This window comes from Molossus molossus, unplaced genomic scaffold (assembly GCF_014108415.1).
Source record: "Molossus molossus isolate mMolMol1 unplaced genomic scaffold, mMolMol1.p scaffold_m16_p_4, whole genome shotgun sequence".
NCBI classification, from domain to species: Eukaryota; Metazoa; Chordata; class Mammalia; order Chiroptera; family Molossidae; genus Molossus; species Molossus molossus.
The window spans coordinates 31,974,749-31,995,305 of NW_023425377.1; the positions used below are offsets into that span (position 1 = coordinate 31,974,749).

Sequence of the window (20,557 nt, forward strand, 5' to 3'; positions counted from 1 at the left end):
GTGAATTTTTACCTGACTCCAGAGTTATTTGGATATTTACTCAATATCTGGATAGTTGGGGATTTTTAGTTTCTTTTCACTGATTTCCAGCTTAATACTTCTGTGGTCAAAGAACACACTAGGAATTATTTTTGCCCTTTGAAATTTGTTGAGTCTTGCTTTTATCCAGTATGTGGTGAATTATGGTAAATATGCAATGTGCGTATAGAAAAAGGGTATAATTTGTTATTGTTGAGTGCATTGTTCTATCAATTAGGTCAAGTTGTCAGATGTGTTCAACATTTTCTATATCCTTTCTAAGTTTTTGTCTGTTTGTTTAATTAGTTACTGTACAGAAGGGTTTTAATTCTTCCACTGTGGTTGTCCTTTTCTTCTTTTAGTTAAATCAATTTTTACTTTATATTTTGAAACTAAATTATTAGCTGTATTTAGTTTAGAATTATTATATATTCCTTGTGGGTTAGCCCTTTATCATTATGAAGTGTGTCTATTCAAGGTAATGGCATTATTAGAGATGAAATCTTTATTAGTACAGCTACACCAGCTTTCTTTGGTTAGTATATTTTCTTCCACTGTTTTACCCTTTACATGTCTGTGTCTTTATTTAAGGTGTGTCTCTTGCAAGCAGAACATATTTAGTGTGTTTTGTAAATTCAGTCTGATAATCTTAGACTTTGCACTGTGAAGTATTTAATCCATTTGAGTTGATAAATACCATATTGCAGATTTTATTTTAATGTTTTTTTCCCCTTTATTCATTTTAGAGAGAAAGGAAGGGAGAGGGAGAGAGAGATAGAAACATTGATGAAAGAGAACATCGATTGGCTGCCTCCTGCATGCCCTCCACTGGGGATTTAGCCCACAACCTGGGCATGTGCCCTGACCCAGAATCGAACTGGGGACCTCTTGGTGCATGGGTCAATGCTCAACCACTGAGCCACACGGGCCGGGCAATACCATATTGCTATTTGTTTTCTGTTTGATTTTTTCAATAAACATCTTTTTTCTGTTCTTGACTTCTTTTGGATTTACTTAAAACTTTATTATTTCACATTTCCCCCTACTCATATATTTTTGTTATACATTTTTTTACTATCCATTTTGAGTGTACCTTAGAAATTACAACATGTATGCTTGACTTATTACAGTCTAATACAATTGGTAACTTACAACCTTCCAGATAATGCTAGAACATTAAAACATTTTAACTCTATTCACTACATAGCTTCCTTTTGAGTTATTGGTGTTATGTATTTTAATTCTACATGTTTTAAACCCCACAGACATTTTTGCTATTATTTTGTGATATCAATATTCAATTAAAAAGACTTAGAGTGTTTTTTTCTTCCTACCTGCATTTCTGTATTTCCTGTTGGTATAATTTTTCTTCTGCTGCCTGAATAAATACTCTCTTTAGTATTTATTTTAGTTCAGGTCTGTTGGTAATGAATTTTCTGTTTTTGTCTGGATATATCTTTTTTTCACCTATATTTTTGAAGGGTGTTTTTGTTTTCCCCTTTAAAACAAAACAAAACAAAACTCCATTGTCAGTGTAATTGTTGGTAATGTGAAGGTAATATATTCTACCTGCTGCTACTTTGAGAATTTTTTTCTCTGGTTAAAGTACTTTAACTATGATGATGTGTGGTGGTGTGATTTTCTTTGTATGTATCCTTGGGATTCCCTGACTTCTTGATTCTTCATGGTGAAGTGTTTCTTCACTCTTGGAAAGTTCACAGCTATTTTCTCTTATATCATTGCATCTGTCCAGTTTTTGTTTTTTCTTTATTAGCATTTTATTTTGCTTTCAAGTTTAATGCCAGCGAATAATATCACAGCATTCCATTTGTGTGTGTGTTGGGGAGGGTTGTTTTCTCTTTGTTATTTTCAATATTTTACTCTCTGCTTTATCTGCTTACCTGTCTAAAGTTTCCCTTTGAGACTGAAAGCTTGGGACTCCTCTCATGCTCCAAGTCACATTTAATAGTCAATATTTCCACCTTTCCTCCAGCTTTATTGAGGTATATTTAATATAAAAAATGAGTACATATTTAAAGTATGCATTTTGATGAGTTTGGATATATGTATACATCTATGATATCATAATTAAGGTAATTAACATATTCATTAACTCTAAAAAGATTTTTTTTTTTTTTTTTTTTTATAAATCCATACTTGAGGATTTTTTTTTTTGCATTTATCTTCAGATAGAGTGGGAGGGAGGGAAGGGGAGAGAGAGAGAAAAGAGAGAGAAACATCGATGTTTCAATGAAACAACACATTGATTGATTGCCTCCCACACGAACCGGAGCAGGGCTGGGACCAGAGCCAGGACTGAACCACAACCAAGGTACCTGCCCTTGACCGGAATCGATCCCACGACTCTTTGGTCTGAGGTCCAACGCTCTAACCGCTGAGCCAAACTAGCCAGGGCTTCAAAAGATTTCTTACGTCCCCTTGTTTTTGTTTTTGGTTTTTTTTGTTGTTTGTTTGTTTTTTTTTTTATCCTCACCCGAGGATATTTTTCCATTTTTTGTACAGATAGAGTGGGAGGGAAAGAGAGGAAGGGAGAGACAGACAGAAACATTGACGTGAAGGGACACATCGAGTGGCTGCCACCCACACGACCAACCAGGGCCGGGGACAAACTGCAACCGAAGTACGTGCCCTTAGCGGGAACCGAACCCGGGTCTCTCCAGACCGCAGGCCGACGCTCTAACCGCTGAGCCAAACTGGCCAGGGCTTTGTTTTTGTTTTTGTGGTAAGAACAGTTAACCTGAGATCTAGATCCTCTTAACAAATTTTTACATGCACATCACCATGTTGTTAGCTACTTCTGTTCAACTCCCCCCTTTTAATATGTTTTTATTGATTTTTTTAGAGAGAGAGGAAGGGAGAGTGATATAGAAACATCAACGTGAGAGAAACATCAGTCGGCTGCCTCCTGCACACTCACTACTGGGAATTAAACCTGCAGCTGGGGCATGTGCCCCTACCAGGAATTGAACCGAGATTTCTCAGTCCACGGGGCCATGCTCAATCCACTCAGCCACACCGGCTGAGTTCATTCTTTCTCCTCTTTCAGGGCTTCCAATTGCTCATATGTTGGACCTTTTCACATGTCCCTTATACTCTTTTTTGTTGCTTTTCATCTTTTATCTCTGTGTTTTACTTTGTATCTTTTTTATTGACCTGTTTTCCAATTCACTAATGTCTACTAGCTCTTACTTTCAGTCATAATAATATTTAATTCTAGAATGTCCATTGATTTATTTTTTAAATAAATTTTATTTCTCTGGTGAACTTCGGCATCTTCATCTATTTTAATTTTTCCCTCTGTATACTTGAACATATTAACTATAGTTAAAGTCCTTGTTGGCTAGCTCCAATGCTGGATCATGCATGGGTCTGTTTGTATTTGTTGTTTCTTCTCTAGACAGATAAGAGTAGGAGCTTATACCTTAATCCAGTCAGTCAGTGAGCTGTGCCAACATTTGTGGTTTTGGAGAGGCTTGATCTACCTCTGATTCACCCTGTTCCAAGAGTATAGGCTTTCTAAGCTTTCAACTGCAAGTCTGTTTTGTTCACCTTTACTGAGGATGTAGCCTTTTGGGTTCCTAGCTAATGAAGGTCTCATGTGAGACTCTCCCCATTAAGCAGAAACTGGACCTTGACCCATCCATCCTTGCTGCACAAAGCCATCAGACTGGCATTGGGACAGTGGTCCAATGTTTTGCTTACCTCTTGGGAATAGTTCATCACCATCTTGTCAGCTCTTCCATGCTTTTAGAGTGATTTTTAAAAACATTACAGTAGCATTTTAAGATGTTTCCACAGGAGATTTGGTTCCATTACTAGAAATGGAAATTCTCATTTCTTTTCTTATTTTATATGATGATTTTCACAATATTGAACCATTAAAATTTTATGTAATCAAAGCAGTCTGTCTTTTACTTTGTACCATCTTTTTTTTTTTTTTTAATCCTCACCCGAGTATATTTTTCCACTGATTTTCAGATAGAGTGGAAGGGAGGGAGAGAGAGAGAAAGAAACATCAATATGATTGATTGGTTGCTTCCTGCACGACCCAAGCTAGGGCCAGGGGTTGAACTGCAACCGAAGTACGTGCCCTTAACTGGAATCGCACCCATGACTTTTTGGTCCTCGGGCCGACGTTCTAATGCTGAGCCAAACCAATGAAGGCTACTTTGTACCATCTTGATTTTGGTTTATTCTTAGGAAAATTTTTATTTTTTCAGAATTGTACTTCTGTTTTTAACATTTAGATGTTTAATGTATTTGGAATTATTTATATGAATAGCATAAAGTTAGTATCTAACTATTTTCCTTCAAAATAGAGTCAGTTGTTCCAACACTATTGATCAGACCAGGAGTCGGCAAACTATGGCTACCCCATTTTGGTTAATAAAGTTTTATTGGAACCCAGCCATGCCCATTTGATTACATAATGTCTATGACTTCTTTCATACTACACCAGCCGAGTTGAGTAGTTGCAACAGAAACTATATAGCCCACAAAGCCTAAAATATTTATTTTCTGGTCTTTAAGAAAAAGTTTATCAACCCTGGATTAGACCATCCTTTTTTTTTTTTTTTTTTTTTAATATTGATTTTTTTTTTTTTAGTAAGAGGAAGGGAAAGAGATAGAAACATCAATTATCTGCCTCCTGCATGCCCCTTGCTGGGGATGGAACCCACAACCCAGGCATGTGCCCTAACTATGAATCAAACCTGAACCTCTCAGTCCATGGGACAATGCTCAATCCACTGAACTACACCAGCTGGGCAAACCATCCTTTTTTCATTAATCTAAGTTTCTACTTTCGCATGTACTAAATGTTTAATGTTTGTTTCTGGAACCCCTTTCCCTCTTTATGTATTATTAAGAACTTAATATATTCTTCTATCATATATTCTTCTGTCAATATCACTCTTATAATTATTATAGCCCTATTTACTGTATTTTCTTGGCCTCGAAGATACAATATGTTTAGTCAGGTTTATTGAAGTATAATTGGCATGTAGTAAAATTTACCCTTTTTATGTGTACAGTTATATGAATTTTTACAGCCATATAACTATCACAATCATGATAGAGAACATGCTCATCACTCTAAAAAGTTCTCTTCTGCCCATTTATTCATTCCATCCCCTTACCACCAGGCCCTGGCAACTGCTGATCTGTTTTCTGTCCCTGGAGTTTTGTCTATTCTGTAATGTTATATAAATGGAGTCATACACTGAGTACCCTTTTAAGGCTGTATTTTTTCACTTATAATAATGTATTTGAGATTTGTTCATGGTATTGTATGCATGTTCATTCCTTTTTATTGCTGAGTACGATTCCATTATATCCATTCACTAGTTGATGGACATTTGGGTTGGATCTAGTTTTTGGCAATTATGAATAAAGCCAACAGAAACATTTGCATACAAGATTTTGTATGGATATACCTGTTTTCAGTTTTCTTGGGCAAATACCTAGGAAACAGATTGTTGGGCCATGTACTACTACAATAAATGTATAATTGACTGTATAAGAAACTGGCAAACTGTTTTCTAAAGTAGCTGTACTTTTTTTTTTTTTTTTTTCATTTCCACTAGCAGTGTATTGGAGTTGCAGGTGCTTTGCATCCTTGCCAGCACTTAGTATCATCAGTTTTGCTTTTTAATTTTAATGATTCTAATGGGCTAGGATTTTAGTTTTATTTCCTAATTAATTTAATTTCTAATATGTATTCCTAAAGACTGAATGATGTCAAGCATCCTTCCCTGTGCTTAATTACCATTTATGTCTTCTTGGGTGAAGTGTCTGCCCAAATCTTTTGCCTGTTTAATTTTTTTATTAACAAATGGGTTGTTTGTTTTCTTACACTTGAGTCATGAAAATTTTTTAGATGTTCTGGGTACTAGTCCTTTTGCAAGCATTTTCTCCTAGCTATCGCTTGTTTGTTTATTTCTTACAGTGTCGTCAAAGAAAAATGTTTAATTGTGATGAAGTTCAGTTTGTCATATTTTCCTTTTATGTTTTTTATTATTTTCTTTTTATTTATTTTAATTCCTCACTCGAGGATATTTTTCTATTTATCATCAGATAGAGTGGGAAGGAGGGAGGGAGAGAGACAGAAACATTGATATGAGAGAGACACATCAACTGGTTGCCTCCCACATGACCCGGCCAGGACTGGGGACGAACTGCAACTGAGGTTTGTGCCCTTGACCGGAATCAAACCCGGAACTCATTGGCCCACGGGCCAGTGCTCTAACTGGTGAGACAAATGGGCCAGGGCTTTTTATTATTTTCTATTGCTATATAACAAATTACCACAAACAGTGGCTTAGAACAGCATAACTTTATCTCACAGTTTCCATGGGTCTGGGATCCAAGTTAGCTGTATCCTCTGCTGAAGGTCACACCAAACTGAAATCAAGGTTCTGGCTGGGTCACATTGCTTTTTGGAGCTCACTGTCCTCTTCCAAGCTCATGTGTTTGGCTGAATCCAGTTCCTTATCATTGTAGGACATAGATTCCTATTTTCTTATCAGTCATCAGGTAGGGGCTGTTTTCAGCTCTTAGAGGCTGCTCACTATTTCCTGCTACGTAGCCTTCTCCACAGCATGGCAGTTGGCTTCTCCAAGGATAGCAAGAGAGCATCTGCCACAGCTTTGGATCTCTCTGACTTCTCTTGTCTCTGACCTCTAAACCTTTGTTTAAAAGAGCTAACCAGAGTAGGTTAGGCCCACTCACACTCAAGGAGAAGAGCTGTATACGAGGTGTGCACACTAGGAGGAGGGAAATTTGGGGGCCAACTTAGGATTCTTCCTACCACATGATTTGTACGTTTTTGTTTCTAAGAAATCTTTGCCTGCCCCAGTGTTGCGAAGATTTTTCCAAATTCTTTTAGGTTAATAGTTTTACCTTTTCAATTTAGATCTGTGGTCCATTGTATGTATGTACTTGTATGTGTGCATTTATTTACGTAAGATATAATTCACATACTAAATGTGTACAATTCCATAGTTTATTGTATAGTACAAAATGGTGCATCTACTGCCACTCTCAAATTCTAGAACATCGTCATCACAGATAATAAATTCTAGAAGAGAAACTCTGAATTCATTAAGCAGTCACTCCCCCTTTTCACTTTCCCCAACTTGGCAACCAGTAATTTACTTTCTGTCTCTATGGATTTACTGATCCTGGACATTTTCTGTCAAAGTAATCATGTATTGTGTGCTCTTTTGTGTCTGGCTTCTTCACTAATCATGTTTGCATTGTTCATTCATGTTGTCCCATATATCAGCACTTCATTCCTTTTTATGTTGAATAATATCCAATTGTATAGATATACCACATTTTGTTTTTCTCTTCATCAACTGATGGACATTGGGTTGTTTCTACTTTTTGGCCATTATGAATAATGCTGCTATGGACATTTCCTTTTTATTTTTTAATTTAAATTTTATTTTTCAATTATAGTTTACATTAAGTATTATTTTGTATTAGTTTCAGTTGTATTGCATAGTGATTAGACAGTTATACTTGACTAAGTGTTCCCCTGGATATTTCTAATACCTACCTGGCATCTTCCATACTTATTACAATATTATTAACTATATTCCCTATTGCTGCATTCATTTTATTTATATTTATTTATTTTAATCCTTATCTGAGAATATGTTTTTATTGATTTCAGAGAGAGAGGAAGGGAGAGGGATAGAATAAGAGAAACATTGATGTGAGAGAGAAACATCTATTGGTTGCCTCCTGTACGCACCCTGACCAGGGATCAAACTCACAACCTGGGTATGTGCCCTGACTGGGAATGGAACCCACAACCCTTTGGTGCACAAGATGAAACTTTAACCAACTGAGCCACACTGGCAAGGGCTATTTACTTATTTTTTATTTATTTATATTTAAAAAGCCTTGCGAGTGTGGCTTACTTGTTGAGCGTCGACCATGCACCAGTTTGATTCTCACAGGACACATGCCCAGGTGTGGGCCCGATCCCCAGTGAGGGGCATGCAGGAGGCCGCCAGCCAGTGTTCTCTCTCATTGATATTTCTACCTCTCTCTTTATCCCTTCTTCTCTCTCTAAAAATCAATAAAGAAAAAAAATTAAAAAAAAAAAAAAGACTCAGGGCTAATCTGGTATAGAAGGACATGGGGCCACATGCCAGCAGGGCCAGGATCCTGCCCCAAGCACAGAAGCGGGGTGGGCAGAGGTCTGTGCCACCCTGTGCTTGGCCCAGGGAAAGAGCCTTGGGAGTCTTTGGGAACTTTGTCCCCCAGGGCCAGTGCAGCCAGGAGGAGCAGGCCAGTGCCAGCAGACTGTGTTCTTGCTCGAGAGCCCGGGGATCCTGCCTGCAGTCACTGACTGATCACAGCGAGGGCTATTTATTTGTTTTAAATTTTTTGTTCTTTATTGATTTTAGAGAGAGAAGAAGGGAGAGGGAGAGAGATAGAAACATCAATGAGAGAGAACAGTGATTGGCCACCTCCTACACGACCCCCTCCAGGGATTGGGCCCACAACCTGGGCATATGCCCTGACTGGGAACCAAACTGGCGACCTCTTGGTGCGTGGGTCAACGCTTAACCACTGAGCCACACCAGCCGGGCAAGGGCTATTTACTTTTAACTGAACTGTTTGAGACAAAGTACCGACATCATGGTCTTTTACCCCTAAATTCTTCAGGATGCCTCTCCCAAATACAAGGACATCCTTTTCCATAACCACAGTGCAGTTATCACATTTAGAAAATTTATCATTGATATATTACTGTTATCTAATATACAATCCATATTCAGATTTCACTGATTTAGTGATTTTTAATATCTTAAATAAATACCAATTATTTTATTTAGATGAAATTCACATAACATAAAATTAACTGTTTAAAATAAATAACTCATTGGCATTCATAGAATCAAGTGGGACGTGTTCCCTCTTCTGTTTTTCTGGCATTCATTTTTCTTTAAATGTTTGGTAGACTTCTCTAGTGAAACCTTCTTGGCCAGGAAATATCCTTCTCAGAAGCCTTTTTAAATTGTGGATTCTGTTCGTTAAGTGGTTTCAAGTGTGTTTGAGTTGTCTATTTCATCTTAGTTGACTTTTGGCAGTTTGTGTTTTTTAGGAATTGGTCCATTTCTTGTAAGTTGTTCCATTTATGACTACAGAGTTGTTTGTAGTGTCCCTTATTACCCTTTAATGGCTGAAGTGATGCATCATTTCACTTCTGATATTAGTGACATATGTCTTCTCTCTTTTTATCTTTGTTAGTCTTCCTGGATGTTTATCTATTTTATTGATTTTTATGGCACAGGATGTGGTCTTTCTTGGATATAAATGTTCAATGAGCACTTGAAAAAAATGCAATTTTGCTGCTGTTGGGTGAAGTGTCCTCTCTCATACACATATACAGGGTGGGCAAAAGTAGGTTTACAGTTGTGAGTACATGAAGCACAGAGAAGAAAAATTTTATAGGGAACTTATGTTTAAGATAGAGCTTGAAAGATAAATAGGATTCTTAATAGGCACAAAAGGATAACACAGTGGAAGACTCCAGTACAGGGATTGGCAAACTATAGCCTCTCAAGCTGACTACCTGTTTTTGTGAATGAAGTTTGATTGGAATACAGCCATGCCATGTATGTCCTGTCTATGAGTGTTTTCATGCTATAGTGGCAGAGCCAAGACAGACAATATGGTCTGCAGAGCCTAAAATATTTACCAACTGGTCCTTTACAGAAAGTTTGCTGCTCCCTGCAAGTAGATAAGTTGTAAGTGGGAAAGCATTATTGATAATTATTAAAAATGAAAATGAGATTTTTTTTATAGTTAGAGGGGGAAGTCAATAATAGAAAGGTAGGTGGTTAAAGAGGAGGTTTGCTTTGAAGGACTATGATAGGAGACCATTATTAATAGAGAGGACGTGAAAGGTCTTTCCTGGATGGGACCCTAGTTCAATAAGGGGCAGATGTGGCTTGTTCTTAATCATGCTTTTCTAATCTTTCCCTTTCTAGCCAAGAAGGATCAAGAAGGTGGAGAAGAAAAGAAATCTGTGCAAAAGAAAAAAGTGAAAGAATTAAAGGTGTTGGATTCAAAGACGGCCCAGAATCTTTGTGAGTAACTCTGTGATCTGAACTACTTGAAAAGTGAAGGATTTCTTCTAAGAGTTTAATTCTGGTGGATCCAGAGTCCCTTGATATGAAACTTCGATTTGTTGAGTTCCTGCTGTATGCCAGGCATTGCCTAGTGAATATTCTATCTCATTTAATCCCTTTAATGGCATTGCAAGATTGTTCATGTATAGATTTATGGCAAGAAATTGAGGCTAAAACTTTGAGGAATTTGCCTAGTTGCCTATCTAGGGATTTAAACCTTGGATTTTCATATTTCAAAGCCCTTACTGTTTTCCACTGCATCCACAGACAATCTACCACAAATGTTCTAGCTACTGTACATTTCCCTTTTTCTTACTTTCTTTTATGTATTTCCTCTTAAATGCAGGTACTGGCTTGACTTCAATTAAATCTAAAAGAACTTTGTGGTTTAGGATAAATAAAGTAAATCCTGGACTTCTCAGAGTAGGATCAGTCACTCCAAACAGTTCTGTTATGAACTTGCTATATTATACTTTATACTTATAACTGGTGGCAGAATTTCAGTCCAGAAGCTCCTCGGCATAGTTGATATACGTAGTATTTATTTGATGATCAGAATATATGTTCATTTTTTGTTCATTTCAACTCTTGATCTCCCTAAGACTATAGATTTAAATATTTGCTCAACAAATATTTGCGGGTCTGCCATATTTCAGCTCTATTAGGCACATACTAGGCATGTGTTCCAGAGATGAAAGGGTACGTAGTCCATACAACCCACTCTCAGTCTTGTGGTGTAGCTGTTGTCCTCATTTTTCCAAATGAGAAAACTAAAGTTCAGCTGTTGTGACTTGGCCTAGGTCACACAAAGTAAAGTCAGTGATACAGTGAGAACAGTAAGCCTTTACATTGTTCTTGGCTATATAATCTTACATCATTGTGAAGATTATGGAAGTTACCCAAGGGGTTTTAATCAGGAAAGTGAATGATACAACCCTATGTGATTTTTTGGGAAGGTTTCTTTAGCAGTGATTTTGAGGCTGCAGTGCTGGGGGAGGGGAAGACTAGGCAGAGGTGAGTTATGTTATTGCTTTAAAACTAGGTCAGAGGGGATCAGGGCCTGGAACTAAAGTAGTAAAAATGAATAGGAAGGTAGAAGATAAGATAGAATGAATGGAACTTAGTGATTGACTGAGGGGATAAAGGAGATATTTTCTTAGGTTTAGATCACTCCATAGAGGATGGTACAATTTACTGAAATGGGAAAATCCAGCAGAAGCTGTTCTGTCTTTTGTAGGAGAAGTGGTAGGTAATGGACATGATGAGAGATGGCAGGGTGGTGGGTGGAAATGATTAACTTAATTTTAGGGTAGAATGTAAGGTGCCTGTGGGACTCTTCTAAAAGGATGTGTATATTAGGCATTTGGGCATAGAAATCAGGAGGAAGGTCTGACTGGAGATAGGAATTTAGGAGATAGCATATGACTCATAACTGAAGCCATGATTTTGCTTTGAAGGCCATTAATATGTAAGGGACAGTTAATAAAAGAACAAGGCCTCAAAAAAAGGGGGGCTGGAAAGGAGCAGCAAGAAATATGTTAATGAGCCCGGCCGGTGTGGCTCAGTGGTTGAGCATCGACCCATACACCAAGAGGTCGCCAGTTTGATTCCCGGTCAGGGCACATGCCCAGGTTGTGGGCCTGATCCCCAGTGGGGGGCATGCAGTAGGCAGCCAATCAATGTTCTCTCTCATCGACATTTCTGTCTCTCTCTACCTCTCCCTTTCTTTCTCTTTCTAAAATCAATACAGACAAAAATAATTTAAAAAAGAAATATGTTATGAAATAGTCCTAAGAAGTGGGAGTAGTCCACAATATCAGATGAAGACATGAATCAGGACAGGTCAGGACAGTATCTTTTGGATCTGGCATCAGGAAAGTCAGTAGGCAAGGCAAGAATAATTGCCATATAGCATAGGAGTTAACTGAGGCTCTGAAATTCATTGTATTTAAATTCTGGCTCCAACCTTTACTAGCAGTGGGACTTTGGATAGGTAGCTTAACTTCTTGATGTATTACTATCCTTTTTTTGTCAAATGGGGCTAAGAATACAAACTTACAGGGATATTAAGAATGGGGTTATGCCCAGTCGGTGTGGCTCAGTGGATTGAGGGTTGTCCCATGGACTGAGAGGTCTCAGTTCGATCCCCAGTAGGGGGCATGCAGGAGGCAGCTAATCAATGTTTCTCTCTCTTTCTCCCTTCCTCTCTCTCTAAAAAATCAATACAGACATTAAAAAAAAGAGAAAAGAATGGGTTTAAATGAGATATATGTCAATTGTATTTAAGGTACTGTTTTTCACATGGAGTGGACATTCAGTAAACTGTTGTCATCTTTTCATTGACTTTGTAAGGACAGAAAATAAATGAGCTATGGAAGTGAGAGACAATAGACTTTATATTTTACAATGTTATAAAATGAAGGAAAGCCTGGTCTGTGTAGCTCAGTGGTTGAGCGTCAACCCATGCATCAAGAGGTCGCTGGTTCAATTCCCAGTCAGGGCACATGCCCAGGTTGTGGGCCAAATCCCCAGTGAGGGGCACGCAGGAGGTGGCCAGTCGATGTTCTTTCTCATTGATATTTCTATCTCTCCCCCTCTCTCTCTCATCAATAAAGAAAATAAAATTATAAAATAAAGTGAAGGAGAGAAAGAAGTTGGTAATTAGAGAAGAATATTGGGTCAGGGAGTTGTTTTTTAAGCTAGGAGAAACGTGTGTGTGTGTGTGTGTGTATATCCTGAGGGAAAGGTCCTTAGGGTCACCTGTTCTATTGAAACATGAGGAAAGGATGAGTACATTGGGTATAGCTGCTGATAAGCTTGCAGAAGTGTTGGCACAAGTTTTTTTCTAGATGATTTCAAAATAGTCCTTATCCATGCCTTTTCTTGCCTGGCTCCATCTGATGGCCCCTGATGCTCAGTTTGTAAGTGGCATAAGAGAAAGCTGAGCAAGTGATTTCATCAGTGGCTTCAATTTTTTCAGTTAAGAGACGCAAGGTCTTCTTAGAACAGATGCAGAAAGGGTGGGACAGTTGGGAAAATAGGCATATTTTGGTGGAGCTGCAAAGACAGCCAGGAGAGCATGGACTAGGGACACTGGAAAGAATACTAGGCTGCACTGAGGCCCCAGCTGTCATTGGTGCCATCACAAATGCATGGGTTCTGTTCCACAGTGTGTACTAGCATGTTCATCAGCCCAGGTATAAGAATAGAGAAATCAGGAAACAAGAGAACAGAAATAGGGGTAATAGAAATGGGAATATAGTAGAAACTGAAGTGATAGACTATGGAGTCTAGGTTAAATAGAGAAGGCAAAGTGGAATTGATACATTCAGAGAAAGTGGAATGATCAGTCCTCTTCAGAGAGAGAAAGAGACAAAGGGAGGGGGAGAGAGAGCGAGAGAGCGAGCACGTGAGCTCCCATTTAGAGATTAGTGAGTGAGAGAGCTAGAAGGATAGGAAGTGTTTGTTAGGAAATGGGATGTGGCAGTTGAGAATCAGAGCATTTCTAGGCAACGGTGGCTTTGAGAGTCATGAGAGTGGGCAACTAAAATAGAGTGGGGCGGACGTCTTTGATATATATAGATAGAGAAGATCAAAGACTTTCTGGGAGCAAAGGCAGGAGTCATGGTGTTTGTTGAATGTGATGTTTGGAACAACAGGGCTGCTATGTGATATCAGTGTAGGGATCAGTGAGTGAGATCGCTGGGAGGTAGGAACCTTCAACACTGGATGGACTCAGGAACTTGGATTTTAACAATGTAATTGTGGAGCTGGTGGAGGTTTCTGATAGTGACTTTAAAAGAACGCTCTCTGTTAAAAAAAAATTGCCCAGCAAAGGATTGTAGGGTGGGCTGGAAGGAGGAAGAGACTGAAAACGTCTTTCCATCTCATTTTCTGGCAGCTATCTTTCTGGGCTCCTTCCGCATGCCCTATCAAGAGATTAAGAATGTGATCCTGGAGGTGAATGAGGCTGTTCTGACTGAGTCTATGATCCAGGTAAGGAGCTAGCTGTTTGCATCACTCTGCACTTGCCTCATCTTCTCTCTGCTTAGAGGATGAGGATCCTCTGGCATTGTTGACTTAAAGAACGCTGGCTTTGGGTAAGCTTCCATCTCTGGCGGTCAGGTTGTTTCTGGGTTATTTTTCAAAAGTCCTGCCACCTCACTAGCAGCCTTACCCCGCAGCCGCCATGCCCGTGTTTCCTTCTTAGTGGTCCTTGGGCACAGTGAGGGCCTGACAGGAGGCTCAAGTTGTGATCTCATTCCCCTCAAACTGAGACAGTCCCTTCTCCCTTTCAGAACCTCATTAAGCAGATGCCAGAGCCAGAGCAGTTGAAGATGCTGTCCGAGCTGAAGGACGAGTATGATGATCTGGCGGAGTCGGAGCAGTTTGGCGTAGTGGTGAGTGAGGCCTGTGGCGGCAGCTCCTCTCCACCCCCTCACCCTCTCAGGCACTTGCTTCTGGCCTCTTGTCTGTTTTGAACCTATCTTTCTCTGTCTCTTCTCTCGACTCTGGAACTCCAATCATCCCAAAGGCGACTCAAGCCTGTAGCTTTTTCCTACTTTGCTGTGTTTGCTGGCCATAATGGAGCTGCTTGTCTGCCCCCAGATGGGCACTGTGCCCCGCCTGCGGCCTCGCCTCAACGCCATCCTCTTCAGGCTGCAGTTCAGCGAGCAGGTGGAGAACATCAAGCCAGAGATCGTTTCTGTGACTGCCGCGTGTGAGGAGGTGCGGAAGAGCGAGAGCTTCAAGAACCTTTTGGAGATTACCTTGCTTGTCGGAAACTTTATGAATGCTGGTTCCAGGAATGCTGGGGCTTTCGGCTTCAACATCAGCTTCCTCTGTAAGGTGAGCCAGAGGGTCAGAGCAGACGACAGAAGGGAAGGCTGCTGACCTCTGTGAGCACAATGTGGCAAACTTGTGGCCTGACGTGACCCAGGGCATGTCAGGACTAACAATTTCTCCTCTTCCCCAAGCTTCGAGACACCAAGTCCACAGATCAGAAGATGACCTTGTTGCACTTCTTAGCTGAGTTGTGTGAGAATGACTATCCTGATGTCCTCAAGTTTCCAGATGAACTTGCCCACGTGGAGAAAGCCAGCCGAGGTGGGCAGGGTGGGGGAAGCGAGAAGACATTTCCAGGCCCCACATATCTCTGCATGAGAAGGGAAATAAGAGTCTAGATTTTAGATTATTTTCAGTTCAGACTATGTAAGTAGAAATGAGAGAAGGTATAGACATGATGTCTAAACCACAAGGGAGGAATATTAGGTAGAAGAGAGGTCCTCATATACAGAAGTGGGAAACACCAACCACAACTGGAAAAAAGGCAGGTGTTTTTAGTCTAGAGCAATGGTCATCCTCATTCAGAAAACATAGACTGGATTAGATTAACAAAAACCAGGCCTCACCATCCTGGAATTAGGCAAACAATAAACAGCATTCAGTAGAAATGGGAACAGATTTCTTTCCTGCTTCTATATTTTTGTGTATGTCTCCTTCTTCCAAACCCTGTTCTCTAAAATAAATGAAACCAGGATCCCAGGGGATTTCATAGATTTTTGTTGAATTAAATGAAGCCTCTCTCTGCTCTGTACAGGACAGCTTGGAGAGGGAAGCCGGGGGCTCAGTCATCAAGTAATTTATAGTCTCCCTGGAAAGATGTGAGAAGCAACTAGAGAGTATATAAGAGAAATAAAATAATTAAGTACCAGCTGTATTCAGAGACTGGAGTTGTGCCCTAAAGGGCGGAAACTGAAGGTCTAAAGACAAAATTTAGTAAGCTCTTCCTGTCTGTTTTTGTTTCTTTTAGTTTCTGCTGAAAACTTGCAAAAGAATCTGGATCAGATGAAGAAACAGATTTCTGATGTGGAACGTGATGTCCAGAATTTCCCAGCTGCCACAGATGAGAAAGATAAGTTTGTTGAAAAAATGACTATATCCTTTCTTGAAAGGAGGGAGTTGCCCCCTAGGAAAGGATAGAATTTTTGAGGGGTGGGGCAGGGGGGTAATTTTTTCCTCTTAAAATTTTTTTTTATTAAATATATAGAATTTATAGTTGTTTTTTTTTTTTAAAGCATTGCATTGTTATGGAAGGAGAAGCAAACCATGCAAATAAGCTAAAAGTCCTCCTTGATCCCTTCCCCTCCATCTGTCTACACACACACACACACACACACACATACGTGCATAGGTATTCCCTCCCCACTGCCCTTCCCAAAGGTAATCACTGTCACTGGACTTCTTTCTGATTTGTACCTCATGAATTTATTTTATTTAGAAATTGCATTGTGTGCATTGTATTGCTTTTTGCCCATAATCTGTCTTAGCCCTGTTTCTACAGCACTGTATGCAGAACAGCCTCTTTTTTAACTCCCACCTCCTATTCTATAGATGTATGTAGTTGATGGTTTACCATGCCCCCTATTTGGGATATATAGATTGCTTTTGGCTTTTGCCTCAAAATAAATAGTGCTGTATTGAACATTCTTGTGCACGCCAACACATACCTTTGAGTCTTCCTCTGGGTGGGAAAGTGGGCCTGCTTCTTGGCATTGGTCCTTGACTCCATGGCTGCACAGCTTTGTGAAGGATGCACAGGAACAGTATAACAAGCTGCGGATGATGCACTCCAACATGGAGAACCTCTATAAGGAGCTGGGCGAGTACTTCCTCTTTGACCCCAAGAAGGTGTCTGTGGAAGAATTCTTCATGGATTTGCACAACTTTAAGAATATGTTTGTGGTGAGCAAGGAATATCTGCTGACTGACTCTCTTGAGAACATTTTTCACTTTCCACTGGGTTAATACTGGGTGGTGGATGGTGTGCATGTGTGTGAGTGCATCCGTGCCCGTGTGTTTGTTTCCTCCACAGCAAGCAGTCAAGGAGAACCAGAAGCGGCGGGAGACAGAGGAAAAGATGCGGCGAGCAAAACTAGCCAAGGAGAAGGCAGAGAAGGAACGGCTGGAGAAGCAGCAGAAGAGAGAGCAACTCATAGACATGAATGCAGGTAAGAAGTGGAGGAGAAAGCAACATTTGGAAGGCTTCTCTGTCTTGAATCTGGAGGCCAGAGAGAATAGCTCATGTCTGAGCTCAGCTGCTGGCAAGTAATTGTTGGCAGCCTTCTCTCTCCAACATCCTGATGCTGGACTTTCACCCCGACTTAGTTACATGCACAGGCCAGTTCTCCATGCTCAAGTCCTCTTCTCTCCTTTGCTGGTTCCTGCATTATGTCTCATCTCCCCAGTGACTTAGTATTGCTATAACACATACTCTTTTCCTTCTGCCTGTCCAAAGTGCCTCTGGCCTACTTTCATACCCTTTACTAAGTCTTTTGTTCTTTCCTCCACAATGTTTTCCTGGCCCTGCTTCTGTCTTTTAGTGGTGGCTTACCCTCCTTTTCTGCTTATTTCACTATGTACTGTGCCCCGAGTATTTCAACACAATCATGTACACCTTTCAGATTGTAAATGGATTAAACTTCTGGAAAGGGGGCAGGGGAGCTGACCACTTCTTCTTTCTTCAGCAGAGTTCTGTTTTACTACCAGAAGCATGTCTTTGTTGAAACATATGGCCTCAATTACTGGCCCTCTGGTTCTTGTCTCCGCTTCTTTCCTACTGCTGGTTCCCTGCCCCCTCTGGCTGCCCCAGCGGAAATACAGCATACACTGTGCACGGCACTGAGCTGATGCCGTCCTTCTGAACCTGAGAGGCTACGAGCCATCTACGTGAAGGGGTTCCAGGGCTCTGGTTTTGGCAAGAATGAGAGTGCTTTGCTGAGCACAAGAGGAAACGGTTGCTCTAACACCTCTTGCTCCAGGGACTTGCTTTGGCATTTCCTGTTGTGGTAATATCAGGGACCTGAAGCAGCAGGAACAGCCTATGTTTCATCTTTTCTTTAACTTTTCTGGGAAGCAGTTGCCTGCTCTTACCCCAGTTGTGTATAAGCCACAAACTATTCTAGTAATACTATTTAAGCCCACAGCAAATATTTTTCACCTTCTTCCATTCTCCTCAGGCCCCTAGGTTTGCCCCCAGGTACTGTCTAAGATGCAGTAGGGAAAGGTGGAGTCATCAGGTGACACAGTTGACCTTGTCCTGACCCTGGGATGCCCAGGGCAAGCAAATGAGGTTGGAATGTAGGTCAGCTGTATTGGTGATGTTCAGCCAGCAGGTGGCGCTCGGAGCAGTGCGCCCAGCCTAGTAACTGGCAGCCTCCGGGCTCCAAGGGATTTTGCAGTTTCAGATTTCACCACCCTGAGCTGTTACCATGGAAACAGAGCCAGGCTGGAACAAGGATTCTACATTAACTCTTTGTATTCTGGCCAGGATATGCTTCTCTTAGATGCCTAGCTGGCTTCAGGACGATGCAGCCACTGGGGGCAGTACTTCAGTGAAACGTATTCTTGATCAGTTCTCTCATCTTTTCTCCACCCTGCTCTGAAACTGGAACCAGGTGCTGCAGGAAAGGTTTATGTAAATTGGAGTGAAACACATTAGGATAAAGAGAGAGTGATATAGTTCCTTGCTAATTTCATAATCCCCGTCTTTGTTGGTGCCCTGGTCTTGGAGTTGGGCAGTTCTGCAATTCACTTTGCTCGTCCTGATTGGGATGGGAAGGAGAGGGTGTCACAGGAAAATATCCCCAGGTTTACAGTGGCTAGTAGGCAATAAAACCTTTTGTTTAAACCATTTTCAAACAGACACAAGTAAACGTGGGCTGAGGCTTGAGGCTGAGCCCTCTGTCTGCTCTGAGCCCCAGCCGTCGTGGGTGAGGGGAAGCCAAGCAGACACCATGCATTTTGTGTGTGGCTCAGCACATGCACGCTGCTTGGGCTAAAGAGCTTACATCTCCATCTCTGTTCATGACAGAAGGTGATGAAACCGGTGTGATGGACAGTCTTCTGGAAGCCCTGCAGTCAGGCGCAGCATTCCGACGGAAGAGAGGACCCCGTCAGGGTAAGTAAGCAAATGGAGCCCTCCCCCTGGTGAAGGGTGCGGCCTCTTTACTCCTGGTCCTGTTTGTGTTGGCTGAAGGGCTGATGCTCTGAGGGTTTAGAAACTTCCCCCAACAGTCCCTGCATCTGGAGTGGTTGATGTAGTCCTCTTCCTCTCGTGTTGGAAAGTACTGACCTGGAGAACTAGGGCTTGAGGGACTGACGGCAGATCACTTACATTTGCTTATTCTTGCATTTGTCCCTGTCCTTGAAGCAGTAACCTGGAGCCAGCAAACCATGGCGCCAGACACACAGATTTGGGTGGGTGTTTTGAGTGTATGAACAAAATTGACCCAAATACAAAACTACATTAGATGTAGGAAATACAAAGGAAAAATAAGTGAGGAGTCCTTACTCTCAACTTCGCAAGCAGAAGAGATAGAGAATAAGAAGTATAAAATCCTATAGAGAAGGTTAGGCATCGTTATCCCCAGATATAGAGGGGGCCTCTCAATGGCAGGATTGTGCTGTGTCCGAGAACTGCCTTTTCCATGGGTGCAGTTAGCTCCCACTGCCCTGGCCTTCCCCATTTGCTCCCCTGCAGTCTTCTCTCCCGACCGTCAGAGGATGTAAGAGGATTACGCTGAGCCAGAGCCGCTAAGAAGAATTATGGGGATAGGAGGACAAGTGATCCAGGCATTAGTATGAGGAAGGATCAGCGGAGAAGTTTCCTTTGAAGGAAGTGTACAGTGGCCTACAGATAGTCCAGAAGAAGATGCAGCCAAGGCTACCCCTCATGTACAATTGACCTGCACCATTGTGTCAGTGAAGTCCCCTTGGGACTAGGAGTGCTGGCTTCTCTCCTAGGTTGAAGGGCGGGATTCCAGAAAAGATGTCGGTAAGGGTTTCTCCTCCTGAGGGAGGTAGAGCTGTGTGCCCTGTTCCCTGGCTGGTACGTTTGATGTGAACTTTGAGTTTGTTGTAAAGAGAAGGAGTTGTGTAGTTTGCTTTGGCCAGTGCTTAGCTATTAACGCAGTGGTGTCTGTAGGACTTGTAGTACCTGGAAGGTACTGACATGACCTGGAAGGGGACCTGAGGATCAAGGTTACAGAGTGTAAACTCAGTGTCCTGGCCCAAATGTTGCAGGTTACTGTGTGTTTCATTTGTAATGACCAACTGCCTGTTTCTACCCACACTGGGAATATTCAGAGGGAAATTCCCTACTGTGACATCAGAACTTCCCTACACAGGAGGATCTCTAGCCGTGACTCTTACCCATGTTCGGGCATCCTCTGAGTACAGGCTCCCTAGAGGGGAAGAGAAGGGAATCAGATGGGACAGACCGTTGAATCTTATAGATCAGTGGTTGGATAGAGAATGCAGCTGGTGGTGTCTCTTTTGTGTTTAGTCTTTAAAGGTTCTGTGACATG

At 41.1% G+C, this 20,557-nt stretch overlaps 1 protein-coding gene across 2 annotated transcripts in view; it reads left to right on the top strand.

Annotated features, from left to right (window-relative positions):
* Nucleotides 1-20,557, top strand: part of DIAPH1 (diaphanous related formin 1) — a 98,934-nt gene that overhangs the window by 70,748 nt on the left and 7,629 nt on the right. For both annotated transcript variants that reach the window (XM_036241317.1, XM_036241318.1), the window contains 9 exons: nt 10,050-10,148; nt 14,092-14,186; nt 14,489-14,590; nt 14,799-15,038; nt 15,167-15,296; nt 16,003-16,127; nt 16,770-16,934; nt 17,065-17,200; nt 19,063-19,149. In XM_036241317.1, coding sequence (XP_036097210.1) covers nt 10,050-10,148; nt 14,092-14,186; nt 14,489-14,590; nt 14,799-15,038; nt 15,167-15,296; nt 16,003-16,127; nt 16,770-16,934; nt 17,065-17,200; nt 19,063-19,149 — 1,179 coding nt within the window. The remainder of the gene's footprint in view (nt 1-10,049; nt 10,149-14,091; nt 14,187-14,488; nt 14,591-14,798; nt 15,039-15,166; nt 15,297-16,002; nt 16,128-16,769; nt 16,935-17,064; nt 17,201-19,062; nt 19,150-20,557) is intronic.